The sequence below is a fragment of the Neomonachus schauinslandi genome, chromosome 3 (assembly GCF_002201575.2).
Source record: "Neomonachus schauinslandi chromosome 3, ASM220157v2, whole genome shotgun sequence".
In the NCBI taxonomy this organism is placed as follows: Eukaryota; Metazoa; Chordata; class Mammalia; order Carnivora; family Phocidae; genus Neomonachus; species Neomonachus schauinslandi.
The window spans coordinates 143,233,771-143,253,318 of NC_058405.1; the positions used below are offsets into that span (position 1 = coordinate 143,233,771).

The 19,548-nt window shown below is 34.2% G+C and overlaps 1 protein-coding gene across 3 annotated transcripts in view; it reads right to left on the bottom strand.

Moving 5' to 3' along the window:
- Positions 1–241: 241 nt before the first annotated feature.
- The window catches only part of NCKAP1 (NCK associated protein 1), a 101,181-nt gene continuing 81,874 nt past the window's right edge, over positions 242–19,548 (bottom strand). For 2 of the 3 annotated variants that reach the window (XM_021703278.2, XM_044913685.1), the window contains 8 exons: positions 17,352–17,445; positions 10,683–10,765; positions 10,194–10,274; positions 5,330–5,423; positions 3,206–3,322; positions 2,523–2,632; positions 2,083–2,172; positions 242–1,137 (listed from right to left, as the gene is read on the bottom strand). In XM_021703278.2, coding sequence (XP_021558953.1) covers positions 1,021–1,137; positions 2,083–2,172; positions 2,523–2,632; positions 3,206–3,322; positions 5,330–5,423; positions 10,194–10,274; positions 10,683–10,765; positions 17,352–17,445 — 786 coding nt within the window. In that variant the 3' untranslated portion in view covers positions 242–1,020. Of the gene's footprint in view, positions 1,138–2,082; positions 2,173–2,522; positions 2,633–3,199; positions 3,323–5,329; positions 5,424–10,193; positions 10,275–10,682; positions 10,766–17,351; positions 17,446–19,548 lie in introns of all 3 variants that reach the window. The other variant, XM_044913686.1, reaches the window with a different exon arrangement.

A 19,548-nucleotide genomic window follows, 5' to 3' on the forward strand; every position in this document is an offset into this window, starting at 1 on the left:
CAGGAGTTTCCTTTTAGTTCTTAACTCTTAAAAAAATGTTATGTAATTTTGTTTTCCAATTTTATTTAAAATTTTTTTCCAGTGGAATGTTTTTCAAAATATTTAATCGAATTTTGTGACAGCTGACCTGGTATCAAATGCTACACTTAGACATTCCTATATTTTAAACTAAATTGAAACTAAAATATTCATATTATTGAATAAATTTCTGGAGATCCAAAATTAAGGAAATAATTCAAACTGTGATACAGTCTAGTGTTTATTTTATGTTATGGCAGGTACACTTGAATTTCAAAAATTTAAAACATATAAAAAGTGGTTAGGGACTAACATGTGTATCAACAGTTGATAAATGTCTAAGACTGTTTATTATACAGCAGGGTACAATGGAAGTTAGTCTAAAAATTATCACCAGGCTTTATACAAGCAACAACATATGCTGCTGTTTTAGAATTTCCGGACAGAGTCTGCTTCTAATGCTAAGCAGTCCTTTAACATTTTTAATGTTATACAGTGTTACAGTGTTTAGTTTGGCAAATGTTTCAAAATAAAGTAGAAATGTATTCATAACATCACAGAAATGCACATCCAGTTTTGTTTTCAATAAGAACCATAGGTACAGATCAGAACTCTTCCCTATATGAAATAATTTACACACAGATGAATGCTATAATATCACTATCTAAAATAATCACTAAATACAATTCTTTTTCAGAAATAAACAAGCAAAAGTTTTTTTTATTTGCAAATATCAAAAACATAATGTATGTTTTTCAAACAATGATATTCTAAAATTATAGGAATAATTTTAGTGAATTCAGTGAATGTGAAACCTAAATCAACCAAGTATACTGTAGGAGAACCATATTAAATGAAACCAATGATCAGAAAATACAACCGTATGAAAGAAATTTATAATCCACAAAACTGTTTTTCAGGCCTTAAGGTAAAATAGTTCCACAGTTCACAGGTAAAACCAGAGCAACAAAAATGCGTGCTTGTCTTCAATAAGTAGATATTTTATGCAGAAGATGTAACACTTTGCTTGTAGACAGCATGGTATGCATTTCTCAGCAAGACATAAGGAAAACAAGATTCCAAAAGATCCATTGTCAGGAATGGGGATTCCTGCACAATCTGAAAAGTAGCAAAAATGCATCACAGAATTGAAGTTATTTTAATGGGAACATTTACAGCCAGTAAATCATAATTTCTATAGTGTCCTTATTAGAAATAATTAGAAAATTATTTTCCTTTTACTTTAAAACCTGAAATATAAATGTGCCAGTGTTTTGCTATCAAAATGTTTAAAATTACTTTTCAATTAAGTCTATTAATCAGAGGAACAGATTGAGCACTTTCATTTGCCCTCAACTGTATACTAGACATATAAGAGAATATAAACATATTTAAAATATGGTCCATACCATCAAGTTCCCAAGACTAAACCAAAAAGCCAAATCAAACATAAGACCAACTGTAATTAAGTGGAAAGCTAGAGGAGTTCAAAAGGGATGAAAGATTAATGTGGGCCAGAGTAATCAGGAAAGTCTATCTAGAAAAAGATTTTAGCTATGGGGTACGCCGAATCATAGAACAGATACAGATCTCTGCAGGAAAAGGAAATTATTCTAAGTGAGAAGAGCCACAGTGTAGAAACAAGCATAGCTGGTTCAGATAGTGAAGAGAAAGAGCTGACTAGGCACTGAGAATCACAGGAAATTATATTAGATGGGTGGAAGAGAGAATGTAGAAAATTCAGAAAACTGGAAGAGTTGAAACTGACACACTTGGAAAATATAAAGCCTTAAATGCTTGCCACTGGTTGAAAAACTATTCATAAAATAGGTAATATTAATCTTTTATTCTGTTGTTTTCTGGTATGATTACCATATGGTAAAATACAAGTAATGTTAGTCTTTCCAGTGATATTTAGATAGTGTGTGGCTTGAGTGGACTGAACAGAAGGGATCAAAAAGGTACTTCAGCTCATATTATTATTTAATCACTAAATGCCAAGAAAAGACTATTAGGAATGACTGGAACTTTTTTCTTGTTAATAAAAAATAAAATGAGACTTACCATATCTAGCAGTAAATAAACAGATTCTCTATTTCTTGTTGTTGTTTTATCGGTCTCCTGGCCAATTTTCAGTAGACTGGAAGATGCAAGCTTAAAAGTATATAAACATTTTAAGAAAGTTTTAATGAAATGTTCACTCACGAGTTACTTATTTTCAGTATGCTTCAACTTATAATATATTTCAATCATTCAGTGCCTATATATAAGATAATGGGCAAAATTCTAGGCAGTCCAAATACCAGCTTAGAAAAAAAGGTCATACTGCAGAGTTCTAGAAATGAGAGATTTCTAAGGGAAAAAATTGCTAACCACCTCCTTGATTTTAATGCCTACCTTCACCTGGTCCTCCTTCCAGGGGAAAAAAAAAGGAGAATTTATTGTTTAGTTACCATTTTTACTTTCCTTATAAAACATCATGAGTTCTATTTGATTATACCTACCGCCAGAAATTCTTTAAGACGGTCTTCAATGCTTCCTTTGTGAATTGTAAACAAAGCTGCAGCAATCTGGTTAATGGCCTTGGCCAAGCAATGTATGTTGTTGCAGTGCCCTGAGAAAAGTGCAAGTAGGGTTTGTGGTTTCTGCATGACCCCAAAATTTCAAATACATAAACAGCAAGTCTTTAATCACTTCACAATCTACATAGTGACATTATTAAGAGTTGGGAGATTGCCTGCCTTGCTCTCCTTTCATTTTTATGAGGACTAGTGCTTTTAAAAACACTATAGCAAAAAAGCAACAAACGATGATGTCTCTATTAAACAGGCAAATTTTCAAAAAATCCCCAAGAGAAATCATACATAAATTTTATATTGTCTCTGAAACTTAAAAAAGCTGTTCTTAGCTGCTTTACAAACATTTTGTCATTCGATCTTTACAGTTGGATACTCCTTCATCATTCCCTGCCACACACACTCAGGCACCCAAAAGCTCACACATACATGTTTCATGAATCAGGAAACCGGGGCTTTGAAAAAGAAAAATCAACTATTCAAGGTTGTAAAGCTAGTAAGTGACTAGGAGGTTAACCCACATTCTATTATAAATGAACATTAATTACTTGAAAAGTATCTATATCAAAACTCATGACTTTTTCATTGCCAAAACAGTTTTAAACCATTACCTTCTATAGCAGGGCTATACTGAGACATCACGTTACTAGCCAATGTTGGCAAAGAAACTGCCACAAAGACCATAAGGAGGCAGGCAATTTTATATTCTTCTTCTGGACTTATGTTTTCTAAGGGAGAAAAATCAAAATAAAACTAAGGTATTTCTTCAAGATTAGTTAAGAGTTATCAATCTAAACCAGAAAATGCAAATTTCAATTTTTGTATAAGGTATATTACTGAGCTTCTACAGAACTAATCGCAACTTTGTTATAAGTGATATAGAATAGAAGTAACATACATTATTGGCTATTATCAACTACCCAAGCATTTTTTAAGGACCTCTAAAAAAACAGTAAGGCAAAAAAAAAATATTTTTAATTGTAAGATTATAAGGCAAAAAAAAAAATATGATTAGGTAAGTGGAATCCTAAAATTTCCTAACTGAAAACTGATAAATTATTATTTTATAAGAATATTCTGTGTACTACAGTTTAGAAAATTTAATATCTCATAAATTACTCTGTAAAATCATCCAAAAAAACCTTATTTTTTTTTAAAAAATGTGATTTGAAATTTATTATTAGTATTTAAAAGATATAAATATGGAAAATGGACTAGATTTCCAACCTATCCATTTTAGAAGACAGAAGGAACCAGTCATAAATGAAAATAACTAGCACTGCCCTAAGTCTTTTAAGATAAAATCCTTTCTAAAATATTTATTATAATGTGTACTAAAATTACAGGTTACCTAAGGCACTTGAATCTGGTACCTGGGAAATTCCAGTTATTCTACTATTCACCCCACCACATATATGTAAGAATTAAACGTAAGAGCCAGAATGTTTTAAAATTTGGCTATGAAAAATATAGCTGTAGCTGGGCGCCTGGGTGGCTCAGTTGTTAAGCGTCTGCCTTCGGCTCAGGTTATGATCCCAGGGTCCTGGGATCGAGTCCCGCATCGGGCTCCCTGCTCAAGGGGAAGCCTGCTTCTCCCTCTCCCACTCCCGCTGCTTGTGTTCCTGCTCTCGCTATCTCTGTCTCTGTGAAATAAATAAATAAAATCTTTAAAAAAAAAAAAAAAGAAAAGAAAAATATAGCTGTAGCCAAATGAGTAACAGTGGCAATTACCCATGTGAATATAATTAACATATTGCATGAATGATGAAACAAAAAGCAATGTTAAATAAAAAAAGAACTGATGAACCCAGCCAAACATGCTAGGTACAAGGGGATAGGGATGGTCATTTTAGTATCAGAAACAGGTAAAATGTTACTTTGTAGACAAGTCTAGAAATATCTAGAGCATTCTGGGTTCTACATTTCAAAGAGCTGGTTTTAAAATCTTTTAAATGTTTAATACAACACAGTGATGCACTGACTCCACAGTAAATAGCTCTAGTCCAGTGAAAATAGGACACCCTTTTCTAGATACCAATTTTGCTACCTACTGGACCATCTCCATCAGTATACAAATTCTGTGACTCTCTCACCTGAAAAAAATCCTTCTCTTGATTTTATTCCTGCCTCTAGCTACTGTAATTTCATTTCTTTGTTCCCCTTTACAGTATAACTCTTTGATAGAGTTGTTTTATACTTATTATTTCCAATTCCTTTTCTCCTATTCTCTCGTAAGCCCTCTCTACTCAGCCTTTTGCTCCAAAAATTCCACTGCCCTGCTCTTAGCAGCATTACCCATTAATCTGCATACTTGATCAATCCCTCTCCATTTTGGCTGGAAACTCCTATTTCCTAGTTTTTCTTCTCCATCATCCATCCTTCTTTCTCAGTTTCTTTTTGGTAGTTCCTCCTCTTCTCCCTGAGTTCTTAAATTTGAAAGTGTCCTAAGGCTCAGACCTTGATCCTCTTTCTTCTGCATCTATGTTAACTAACCTTAGAAATTCCATCTAGTCTTATGGCTTAAATATTGTCTGTATGATGACTCCACTATAACATAAGTTCCAGACGACAGGGATTTTTGTCGTTTCTGCATTGCTATATTCCAACTACCAAAAAAAAAAAAAAAAAGCAAGTTGGACATTAAGCAGGCATTTGAATAATAAGTACCACACCTGTATCTGTGTTGCCCTGGTAATTTTAACTAAGACTAATACATATTTACTAATGTATTTTACCTGATTTTTGTGAGGAGAGAGCTACCACCAAGGCAGGATCAATCTCACAAGGTAATCCAGCAGCTGATGATAACTCATACACATTCATTGCAACCTGATGGAATATTTAAGAATTACAGAGTAAGAAATATTTTAGCAAATTTCTAAGAAATCTCACTTTAGTAAGAAAGACATACTTTTTAAATTAGAATCTACCTATAAGAACACTACAGAATTTCAAAACTTGGCTGAAACAGGAACTATAGCACAACTATCCTACAATGAAAAATTGAGTTATTACTTCACGATGTGCTGCTTATTAGAACTTCTTATTGTTAGGCCAAAAAAAATTTGTATACTCTCTGCGGCAAATGCCAGTAAAATCATGCTAACATTACTTTCCTTGGAAGCATGGATGTAAAATATCAAGCCAAAAGAAATGAATAAATGAACAAAAGTAAATCAAAATCGCTGAACTTATATTTACATTCATATTTATTTAATAAAAAATTGTGGTGGTTCAATGACTCATCATATCATAGCTATAAATATGGTAAATTACTTATCATAATAGATTTTTTTTTTTAAAGCTCTGTGCTCAACATGGGCCTTGAACTCACAACCCAGAGATCAAGAGTCACATGCCCTACTGATGGAGCCATCCAGGTGCCCCATAATAGATTTTTAAGGAGTACAGATTTAAAGCCTGATAAAGGAATTTCTAATGACTAAAATAATTCTTTTTGGCATTACATATGGATTTCAAGTATTTATGATATTCTGACTGCTCTATACCTCAGTTAAAAACCACCTACACAGATGGTTACTTTTGATATTGCTACCAAAAAAAAAAACTCAGTATAAAATATGAAGTAAAACTGTGTATCTAAAAATAAATGGAAATTGTCATGGATTAAGCTCTAGAAAAACATTTTTTGGGGGGGCGCCTGGGTGGCTCAGTCGGTTAAGCGTCAAACTCTTGATTTAGGCTCAGGTCATGATCTCAGGGTTGTGAGATCCAGCCCCACAGCAGCAAGTCTGCTTGTGATTCTCTCTCTCTCCCTTTGCTCTCCTCCCCCTGCTCATGCACATACTCTTTCAAATAAATCAATCTTTAAAAAAAAAAAAAGGAAAAACATTTTTTTGTGATCTATTACTCCACACACAAAAATGAATTCAAAATGGATCATAAACCTAAGAGTTAAAATTATAAAATTATTAGAAGAATATGCAGGTATAAATCTTTATGACTTGGGTAAGGCAACAGTTTCTTAGATAGGGCATCAAAAGAAGCGGCAAACAAAGAAAAAAATAGACAAACTGGACTTCATCAAAACTAAAAATTTTTGTGCCACAGAGGACATTATTACGAAAATGAAAAAACCACCCACACAACAAGAGAGATTTCCAAATTATCTACCTGTTAATGGACTTGTATCCAGAATATATAATGAACTCTTACAACTCAAAATTAAAAAGGCAAACAATCCAAATGAGCAAAGGATATGAATAGATATTTTTCCAAAGAAGATACACAAATAGTCAATAAGCACATAAAAACGTATTCAACATTCATCATTTCAGAAAAATGTATAACATAACAATGAGATACCATTTCATACACACTAGCATGGCTATAATTAAGAAGACAGGAACAAATATTGACAGGATATGGAGAAACTGAAACCTTCATACATTGCTGCTGGGAATGCAAAATGGTACAACTACTTTGAAAACAATTTGGCAGTTTCTCAAAAGGTTAAACATAGAGTTTCCATATGACCCAGCAATTTGACTCCTGGCATATATCGAAGAGAAAGCAAAGCGTATGTCCACACCAAAACTGTATAGGGATATCCATGGTAGCATTATTTATAACAGCCAAAAAAAGAAAACCTATATGTCCATCAACTGATGAAAGGATAAATAAAATGTGGTATATCCATATAATGGAATACTAATCAGCAATAAAAAATGAAGTACTGATACATGCTACAACAGGAATAAACCTTGAAAACATTATGCTAAGTAAAAGAAGCTAGTACCAAAAGCCTACATATTGTATGATTCATATTAAGTGTCAAGAATAGGCAAACTTGGGGCGCTTGGATGGCTCACTGTGTTGAGCACCTGACTCTTGGTTTCAGCTCAGGTCATGATCTCCTGGGTTGTAGGACTGAGCTCCATGCAGGGCTCTGCGCTCAGCAGAGAGTCTGCTTGAGGATTCTCTCCCTCTGCCCCTCCCCCTACACGTGCATGCATGCACGCCTTCTCTCTCCAAAATAAATAAATAAATAGATAGATCTTAAAAAAAAAAAGAATGGGTAAACTTACAGACAGAAGCTAGCTTAGTGGTTGCCTAGGGCTGGAGACTGGGAAGAATTCTGCAATAACTGCTAATGGGCATAAGGCTTCCTATTAGGATGATGACAATGTTCTAAAATTGGCTGTGGTGATAGCTGCATGACTCTGTGACTATACTTAGATCCACTGAACTGTATACTTTAAGTGAGTAAATTTTAAGATAACTGAATTATATCTCAATAAAGCTATTAAAATATATATATTTGGGGGCGCCTGGGTGGCTCAGTCGGTTAAGCGTCTGCCTTTGGTGCAGGTCATGGTCCCAGGGTCCTGGGATCGAGCCCCGCATCAGGCTCCCTGCTTGGTGGGAAGCTTTCTTCTCCCTCTCCCACTCCCCCTGCTTGTGCTCCCTCTCTCACTGTGTCTCTCTCTGTCAAATAAATAAATAAAATCTTAAAAAAATAAAAAATATATATATTTGGAGAACTGGTGGTTGCCAGAGGGGAGGGGGACTGGGCAAACAGGTGAAGGGAATTAAGAGGTACAAACTTCCAGATATAAGTCACATCAGTGAAAAGTACAGCACAGGGAAATAGTCAACAATGTTTTATGCAGTATGTCGCACAACACTGTAGTAACTTTGGTGACAAATGGCAGCTACACTTATCACGGTGAGCATTTCATAATGTGTATAAATGTTGAATCATTATGTTGTATACCTGAAACTAGTATAATACTGTATGACAACTATACTTCAATTAAAAATTAATTTTAAAAATATATATTTCAGTTTTCAAAATAAATATTAAGTTCTGGGGCGCCTGGGTGGCTCAGTCGTTAAGCATCTGCCTTCGGCTCAGGTCATGATCCCAGGGTCCTGGGATCGAGCCCCGCATCAGGCTCCCTGCTCTGTGGGCAGTCTGCTTCTCCCTCTCTCATTCCCCCTGCTTGTGTTCCCTCTCGCTGTCTCTCTCTCTCTCTAATAAATAAATAAAATCTTATAAAAAATATTAAGTTCTGTTGAAAGTTTGCTAAAAACTAAACATAATTATGTCAGGTGCTGAGAGAACTGGATGGTTGCTGAGAATATTCTCATAATCCACACACCATTGTGTTTTCAATGAATGATTCTTCTTTAACGTTTTCTTAACTTTTTTTCCACAGTGTTTCCATTTAACAATTTTACGCTAATCACACATGGTTTTCAATCATAAAATCATAGGACAATCATTAATCTCAAATGTTTACACTATGCAAAGCACTGTGGGAGACACAAAAATAAAACAAGGTCTTCAAAATGTTTACAATCTAGTATAAATTTAAGAGAAAAAACACAATTATAATACAAGGCAGAACATATTTAACTCCGCAATGGATAAACAAAAAGTTTTCGGATAAGAAGAAGAAAAAAGAAATCCTTTATTGCCTAGGGATCAAGGAATGTTTCTTAGAATACTGCAATTAAATCAGACCTTAAAAGATAAGCAGGACTTCAAAAGGCAGAAAACAGAAAAGTGCAGGATTTTCAGGTAGAATAAATTAGATAGATGTGAGAATGCACACGGAAAGAGCTAGTTACCTCATGGGATACATGTGAACAGAAGGGTAGAGGAAGAAAGGGAAGAGCATGGGAGAAGGATGGAACAAGCCATGAAAGATAAGCCTCAGAAAGTGAGTAGCATCGATCTGAGAAAAAAACTTGAGTGTCATACAACAGTTTAGACATAACTTTTTTCAGACAGTGCGTTTCAAAACATGTGAAATGGAAAATAATCTTTCCAAGACACATGAAAGCTTAGAAAACATACATATGAGGTCACTTAGTGGATGTGTAACCACTGGTTAATTATTGCTGGGGTTAGATAAGTGAGTTGGATTTCATGATGAAAAATTTTCAAAAGAAAAATTGTAAACTCACATATGACTACTAATACTCTATCTTATATTTCTAAAAACAGGGTATTAAATTTTTTAAAAATTATACCCTATAATTGACATCCTCTTACAAGACTTTTTAACATCAATTTAAAAAAACTGATTGAGGGGCGCCTGTGTGGCTCAGTCGTTAAGCGTCTGCCTTCAGCTCAGGTCATGATCCCAGGGTCCTGTGATTAAGCCCCGCATCGGGCTCCCTGCTCCGCGGGAGGCCTGCTTCTCCCTCTCCCACTCCCCCTGCTTGTGTTCCCTCTCTCATTGTGTCTCTCTCTGTCAAATAAATAAATAAAATCTAAAAAAATAATAAAAATAAAAAAACTGACTGAATTTTACTACAACTCTTATTTCACTGGCTTGTCTTTCTAATTCTGCTTATGACCAGGTATGGACAGCTATCAGTGTAAGAAAAGATCAATACCAACCCATTTTACATTGCTATGGGTGATTAAGGAAGATTAACTTTCAAAATGCCTATGTAGCATTTTGGTGCTGAGCTCTCAAAGATGTATTTTCAAAGGTAAACATGCTAACAGATCACTCTAAAATAAAAACTTTACAGTAGTTTAGAATTTATTAAATTTTATTTCATATATAACTCAAATATTTCATTTTAGAAACTGTAAAATCCAAATAGAAGCTTTATTACCTTCATATCAGTTTCCCTTGGAATATGATCCTTGAAATCTTCAATTGAACTTACAAGAAAAGGAATGTGGTAAGATAGGACCTAGGCAGGGCAACAAATAAAAATGCAGAGTTATTTTTAAATGGTGAGCCCCAAATTTAAATATTACCATTCAATTACTTCTAGTTTTCATAAAAATTATTTTACCTTTTCTATTTTCACATGATTTTCTAAAGTACTAAGAACAGTACTTAGAATGCCAAACTGAATATAGCCAAAATGGAAAATGCTTCAATGAAGAGAAAGTTGAAAAAGTAGTACAATATCCAGGCAAGCTATATCCCCACCCCAATTTCAATGCCAAAATAAAAAATAAGTTTAAATAGCTCTAATTTCTATATATTTGATTTTATATAACTATGAAAACTGGAATTTTAAGTAACTTTTAATTTCTGGGAAATTAAAAGGGATTACTTAACTATAGGATATGTACTTAAAATGGTTTCTTACATCTCTAAGTGCTTCTTGTGCCAATGATCGGAAGGATAAAATTACACCAATTATTGTCATCCTCTTCAAGACACTGTCAACAGCTAAATTGGAAGGAAAGAGAGAAGAGTCTGAATTCAATTCTTTCTTAACTTTGTGAAGAAAACTCTTAGTCATAAAATTCCCATGATAAAAGATACAACAGCAATTTGATTACAACAAAGGATTAAAGATGGAAAGGTACTGAAAGCTGATATTAAAAGTAAGGAAATTACAGTTTACTCATATGGAGTAGACACTATTCTTTAAAATGGTTTAGATGGTTCACCAGAATCTTGAAATAATCACATAAAAGTAGCCACCTGTATAATCCTCTCAGAAATGGCAGAAGTTAGGAGGAAGGAGAGAAAGACTAGGGGAGAAAGAGGAGTTGTCAGAGTGGACAGGAGTTAAATTCTCAAATGGTCCCAGAACTTGGAGATGCTAAACTCTTAAACTGTTGAGGTCTGGAGAGTCAAGAAACAAAAAAATGACTATTGAGATCACAAGCAGTTTTGGCAAGACCAGGTTGCTGAAGACTATAAATGGATTTGATCATTTACATTTTAGTTAGAAAGCATTATTCTGAAAACTATTACTATATATTCAATATTAAAACTTAATTAACAAAATCAAGGGACATTAGAATTGGAAGGATCAATACCTTCATATTTTAAAAAGCCAACAAACATTTATTGAATTACTCCCAATATACAAGGCATAGTACTGTGTAAATAAGGAAACAAATATAAACAGAATAATAATCTAGACCATAACTAACATTCTAAATGGACTGTCAAGAAAACTAAGAAAATATGATCCTATTTATGTGAGACAAAAAGATACACAACTGACCCATGAACAACACCTTTGAATCGTGCAGGTCCACTTACACATGGATTTTTTTTTTTTTGGTAAATACAGTAAATATATTTCCTCTTCCTTGTAATTTTCTTAGTATTTTTTCTTTTGCTTACTTTATTATAAGAATACAGTATATAATACATATAACATACAAAATATGTTAACTATTTTATCAGCAAGGCTTCAGGTGAACAGTAAGCTACTAGCAGTTAAGTTTTTGGGGAGTCAAAAATTACATGTAGATTTTTGACTGCACAGGGAGTCAGCACCCCTAAACCCCACGTTGTTCAAGAGTCAACAGTATATATATATACATATATTTGTACATATATAGCAAATTTCTAGAAAGATGTATAGAAAACCATTAACCATAGTTACCTTTGAGGAGTAGGAATGGAGAGTTGTTTTGACTTTCTACCTCCTATGTGGTTTGCTTAAACTTTGACCATGGCATCTTTTATTAAAACATACTAACAGCCATAATATAAGCCAAAATGTGATGAGACTTAAAACAGTAGTGTTAACAAAATGAGGTAAGGCATTATGTTACATGTTATACCTTCCACATGAGCAGGAACCAGTCTAATCAACGAATCTTTCTCTAGCACTCGGTAGAGTGCCTGGGACCCAGAAGACTAGAAGATGTTCAATGAAATGGTTACTCAAGAAATGAGACTATGTTATCATCCAGAAAAGGAGAGAAGAAAGAAGGGTGAAAGGAAATATGTCTCTGGGAAAATGTCATCCAAGTTGGTCATAAAAGAGAAGACAAAAAGCATTCCAGGCCAGGGAACAAAACAAAAGGAAATCTAGAAAAAGCAATGACAGAGAATAAGATGAATAATCAGAAAATAAGTAGTGTGATATAATCATATATTTCCCAAGGGATGATATCCAGAATTTAATCAAATAATTCTGCCAGAAGTATATCCTATAACCTTCTCTTGAATATATATAACAGTAACAACACATTAAAAGTTCTGAGGAACTTCATGGTAAGAAACGTTGTTTAACTTATTATCATTAACGGATTATTTGCCATACCTTTTTAAGCACTGGCACCTCCTCTAATTCCCCATAATTTCCATTAACATCCTGCTATGGGCTGAATGTTTATGTCCTTATAAAATTCATGTATTAAAAACTTAAGCCCCAAAAGCTGATGGTATTAGGAGGTGGGGCCTTTGAAAGGTGTTCAAGCCATGAGGGTGAAGTCTCATGAATTTGATTACTGCCTTATAGAGGCTTCAGAGAGAACCCGATCCCTTTCAGTCATGTAAAAGTACAATGACAAGTCTGTGACCCTGAGGAGGGCCCTCACCCAACCATGCCAGCACCATGATCTTGAACTTCCAGCCTCTAGACCGATGAGAAATAAATTTCTGTTGTTTATATACTACCCAATCTGTGATATTTTGTTGTAGCAGCCCAAACAGACTAAGGCACATCCCAAGGAACTAACACTAGAGCAGAGCTATGTGGATCTCAGGCCAGGCAAGCAAAAAGTTGTGAAGGAAAAGAGGGGAAACAATGGCTGGATATGAGGTTATCCAAATAATGGCTTTTGAATGCATGCTAAGGAGTTTTTAGACTATCCTCTAAGCAAGGAGGAGGTAGTTCAGGGTTTTTTAAATATAAAGAGTGATATGAAAAGAAATCTTTAGAAATAATAACTCTGAATGTGGGAGATGGGTTAGAAAGTGAAGACTGAACACATTAGGAAGCCAAGATTGTAGTTCACAAAATAATGACAAAGCCTTAAATGTGAACCATGGGAATAAAAGGAATAGATTTAGGCATCACATTTAAGAGGTGGGATTTGCAGCAGGGGTTACAAGCTCAGTATCTATAGCAGGTAACATAAAGTAGTGAAGTAGACTAAGTGAAAGACAGAATAGTGAGGGGAAAAACTGGAGAAAAACATTTCTAAAAGAAGCAACTGCTACTAAGCTCCAGCCAATCACTGCCATGTGGCAAAATACTGCCCAGGATTTGGGGGGAAAGAGAGCCAAAAGTTTGGATATTTATGCAAAATCTTGCATTTTTAAAATAATGATCAAAAAATGTTTTTTAATTTAATGTAGCATAGAGCAAAAAAATCATGTCTTTGGGCCAAACATGACCCACCAATTTGCAAACTCTGATCTAGAAGACACGGCTACTAGATATGGAATGGAATGTGATTACAGGAAAAGTCAGATAACATACCCAAGTTTCTCTTTGAGAATCACTGGGTGAATGGCATGGGAGGTAATATAATGGTCAATAACAGAAGAATATCAGGCTTTTTCTCCCCACCCATTTATACCTCCCATCAGGGGAATATCCTTCCTATTCCAGAGATGCTGTAAAGTATCTGTGGGTCATACAGCTGTAGATATCTAAAAAATGTTTCTCCAACTTCAATGGAAATCAGAATCACCTGCTGGGCCCCAGCAAACTGATTAGTAAGTCTGGAGTGGAACCCTAATAATTTTCATTAACAAACTCCTATGTGGTGCTTTTGCTTGTTGCTTCTGGTCCATAGACCACACCCTGATCAAATCAGCACTTGGTATTAAGTACCTGGAGCTCCATACAGAGTCAAGGCTGGGGATGAATATTTTAAAGATACACTGATAAATAAGACTGGATACATTTCCTCAAAAGAATTATAAAAACAATGGCTTAAAAATGGTAAAAGCATTGGCAAATGAAGAGAATAAAATTTCAATAAAAAGGAGAATAAAAGAGATAAACACTACAGAGAAATCAAATAGAAGAAGAGGAAAGAGGACCAGATTTTGAAAATGGGTAGTCACTAATGATCTCTTCCAGAAAGGTTTCAGGCAAGTAGCCAGATGAATAAGAGGGAGGTGTAACAACAGACTTTAACAAGTGTTATTTTACAAGCAGTATCTGGCTTCCAGGGAGCAGGAGATTTTTCTGGGATCAGGGAAATTGCTTGGAATGATGAATGTAGCAAAAAGTCAAAGGTATGATAGCACAGAAGACAATATAATTAAAATCACTAAATTTTAAAGTCCTGAATGGATAAGGAAGTAAAGCCAGGAAGAGACTGATTAGAAAACTAGAGAGACATCAATGTTTCAATGAGCTAGAACAAAGAATTTAATAGGAGTGAAGGAGTGGAAAAGCTGGAAGACATAACTGATCTGAGAGTAGAGCTTCAAATTCAAGATCTTACCAGTGCAACAATTTTAGATGATAAAAACATTCAAAGTATTGTTAAAGTAAAGGTCTTTGGAGGCAACTTGTAGATTTGTAGATGGTGGCAAGGTCAGGGCAAAAGTGAATGGAATGAATTTTTAAAAAGGAAGAATTACTACAGGAAAACTAGAAAATTAAGGTCTATAATAAGGGAGTCAATAAAGCAATGAACCTAGTCCCAAGAGACACACTGTCAGAAAACATGAAGAAACAGATACAGTATTAAATTTGCTCAAGTCACATAGCTAAAAAGTCCTAAAACTGAAAATTAATTCCAGATTACCTCCCAATTCAGAGCTACTTTTTTTTGTTTTAATAAGATTTATTTATTTGAGAGAGAGTGAGCATGAGTGGTAGGGACAGAGGGATAGAATCTCAAGCAGACTCCGTGCTGAGAACGGAGCCCGATGCAGGGCTTGATCCCAGGACTCTGAGATCATAACCTGAGTCGAAATCAAGAGTCAGACGCTTAACCGACTGCACCATCTAGGTGCCCCAATTAGGGCTACTTTTAACAAATTACAAGGCTTTTTAAGGGTATTAAAAAGAATATGGTTGTTGACTATGAAAATCAAACTGCTACAAAAGTGTATCAACCTCTGGATATAGCATGAAGGAGGCACAAAGATGGGAATCTGAAACAAAAGAGAGTATTTTGAAAAATATTTCAACTGGAAGAATAGCTTTCTCTGGTCCCCTAAGTAAGCCATTCTCAAGCAGATCTTTTCTTTTTCCAAATCACAAAAAAGAATTAATAAATTCTATTTAAAGGCAAATTTGATATAGATGGGCCATTAAGGATTATGGATTTTATTTTGAAAATTTACAAATTGTTTGGAATTTTAACAAATTCCATTTTGTTTCAATTCCACAAATAGAGTTAAAGTAACAGTAAACAGGCATTGAACAATGCAGTGGATTAAAGGCCTTTAACCAAATGATACAGTCAAAATATTATTTACTAGTAAGAAGTTAAGTAGTTAGGCTGGTTGGGTGGTCAACTGAGCATTTAAAAACAGGAGAAACATGAAAAAATAATTAAGAATAAGGAAAACAAGACTGGTAAATATAAGTATATAGTAAAACAATGAACAAAAGAGATCAGGTAGAAATTTAAAAAGTAATTTCCTACTAAGTATTTATTCAGACTCGATCTCCCTAAAATACTACCAAATCAGTATTTTCATTTTTATCATTTTAATTTCATTTTTTAAAGTACTGTACATTAAACCTAACCTTTCCCCCCCCTTTTGGTATATAGCTCTAGGAAAAAATTTTAACATGTGTAGATTTGTGTTACCACCATCACCACTCCAAAAAACTCCCTTGTTGCTTTCCCAGTTCTGGCAACAACTGATCTGTTCTATAAGGCAACCTATTGTGTAGTTCAATTTTATACTAATTTTTATTAAATAAGTTTATATTTTTGAAGCTGGATAAGACAGCCTAATAAAGTGATTCTCTAAATCATTTTACACTTTTAAAAATTTGATATAGGTGCATAACATTTAAAAGAAAACTATCAAAGGGGAAGTATTATGTAAAATACATATGGCTTTAATTTTTTTCAGGATTATTTTTTATTTGGGAGAATAAACTCTTTCTTTGGTTTTCTCAAATACAAAGAATATTTTACTTGGTATTTCATTAATTTTTTAATGCTGGAAAGGCTTTTAAATGAATCAATAAGTATGACTTCAGAATAATTTTTAATTATACTTCACGTACAAAAGCAAATGAAAATAAAATTAATTTAAGTGCACCTAAAATAGTTACCTGGCTAAATATGCTTTCATAAATTTTTAAGATTCACTGTTATTTCACAATATACCTCCCACAGAGAATCAGTGTCAAGAAGACATTAGAAACATTTTTTTTTAGTTGTAGGGCTAAAGTTTTCATGCAATGACTACTAGATAGCAATAAAAAGGAACAGATTACTGATTCACGTAACATAGCTGGGTGAATCTCAAAAACATACGAAGTGAAAAAAGGCAGAGACAAGAGTATATACTGTGTGATTCCATTTATGTGGAGTTCTAGAACAGGCAAATTTAATCTATAGTGACAGAAATCAGATCAGTTTTTGTCTGGGTTTGTGGGATGTTGAGAAACTGACTACAAAGGGATGTGAGGGAACATCCTGAGGTGATGGAAGTGCTCTATGTCTTGACTGTGGTAAGGTTACACGGATATACACATTTGCCAAAATCCATCAAACTGTTCACTTACATGCGTAGATTTCATTGTATGCAAACTATACCACAATAAAGCTGATATTTAGAAAGTTATAGACTCAAAAGTTAATTCTCCTTTAGTCTAAATTAATATAGACTTACTTGTATTAAGTGAGTTTATGAACTAACTGATAATACTCATTAAATATTTGATACATGGTACTAAGACTATGGTTAAAAAAAAATGTGAAATAGATAAGCCATATATTTAAAATATCCTTTGACTGCAACTATTTTCTGCTCTCTTCATAAGCTAAAGAATACTTATATTTAAGCAAAAGCTAAATACTGAGTGTCAAAGTCTTCTTAATGCTTATAGAAAGTTTCATGAGTTACCCACATGATAATCTTTTAAAGAGTGCGGCCATCTGGTCTGGTTTGTCAAAGCTGGTCCTCATTTGTGTTAGCACATCAACATTCTCCACCACAAGTTTCTAAAAAAAAAAAAAAGAAAGAAAGAAAGAAAGAAAAAAAAAAGATCCTAGGTTAGGCATGGACCACCTTGTGTTAATGAGATAAGAGCATGCTTGGAAATCATAATCCAGCAAGTAGGAAATACAATTCATGAAATCCAGATGTTCTACGCTATATACTTTTGTTGTTGGTTTAACAAAAGAATCTTAAAATTATTTACATGGGATTAATGTTTTTCTTCAATTTGCAAATTCAAGAAGGGAGGATGTTCAGGAAAAAGCAATAAAGATAAGCAGTAGGATAAAAGATTATCTAATGCTTAGACACAGAACAGCATCAATAATAAAAAACAGACACTGAAGGGGATACAGAGAGCAATAAATTCCAACCAAAATAAAAAGAACTTGCTAAAGTTAAAGCTAGCCAAAGACAGCCTACAGTTCATCACTGGATGTATACAATCAGAGGGAGAATAACTTTTGTACTACTTCATATGTTTGTACTACTTCATGGGGATTATAACAGAGCAAGGTTCAGGGGCGCCTGGGTGGCTCAGTTGGTTAAGCAACTGCCTTCGGCTCAGGTCATGATCCTGGAGTCCCTGGATCGAGTCCCACATCGGGCTCCCTGCTCGGCAGGGAGTCTGCTTCTCCCTCTGACCCTCCCGACCCTCCCCCCTCTCATGCTCTCTCTCTCTGTCTCTCTCTCAAATAAATAAATAAAATCTAAAAAAAAAAAAAAAAAGAGCAAGGTTTCCCATACAAATTATAAAAATGGAAGTGTTAACTATCTACCTTCTCTTTCAGAGACCACTGCGAAAAAGGAAGAGAAGGAAGAGATACAAATAAGGGAAGGGAGTAAAGAATAGCTATTCAAGGAAAGTATAACTCACTAAAGAATGTTTTTCTTAAAAGGCGCTTTGGAAAAGTAGTTTGAAATTAAAATGAAAACAAATATAATTAAATTGATTTTGGCAGAGATAATGTCTATATGTATGTGGAGAGCCTGGATATAATATTTAAATATCCAAGGATAAAGCCTGGGTATATTTCAAAATACATACAAATCCAAGCTTCATCCTTGGATATTTCAATTTAGCGGGCCTGGTTGCAAAGATTTAACAGCAAGCATATTGTTAAAGTGCCATGAGGGTTTTGTTACAAGCCAAACACTGATGATAACTGATTTAAGGGAGGATGAAAACCCTATACAGAAAATTTATAAAAATCAGTTTTCCTATACTAGTATGAATTTTGTTTAAGTTACTTGATATTACAGGCATACCTCAGAGGTATTGCAGATTCAGTTCCAGACCACTGTATTGAAGCAAATACCACAATAAAGTGAGTCGCATGAATTTTTTGGTTTCCCAGTGCATATAAAAAGTTATGTTGACACTACACTATAGTCTATAAATATGCAATAGCATTGTCTAAAAACCAATGTATGTACCTTAATTAAAAAATACTTAATTGCTAAAAATGCTAACCATCACCTAAGCTTTTAGTGAGTCATAATCACTGATCACAAATCACTGTAACAAATGTAATCATAATGAAAAAGCATGAAATATTGGGAGAATTACCAAATGTGCCACTGACATGAGCAAATACTACTGGAGAAATGGCACCAATATACTTGCTGTCTGACATAGGGATGCCCACAAACCTACAACTTGTAAAACTGCAGTATATGCAAAGTGCAATAAAATGAGGTATTCCTGTACTTCGGATTATTTCTCTTTATGCTCCCAATCAGAAATACATTTCCAGTCATATGTGTTTGCTAAACTCAACTTCTACAATCTCTGATTAAAATGCCTGCTTTTCCTGGGGCCAATTCAATTACCTGTCCCACGCTAAAACTTGATTCAATCAATACACACTCAAATATATGCTCAACCCTGACAGTGCTCCTGCACCTTGAACATAATACCACATATATCACTGAATCAGACACCACTGAGTTTTAAATGCACCATTACTTTATGTGCCATTAAGATAGAAAACTTTAACAAGTAAGCTGACACAATGCTTCCAATCATATGACTTTAAGACACCTACAATTTCAGAAACATTAATACAGAATAACTGTGTTTTAGAATCAATAAATTATATGTTCAA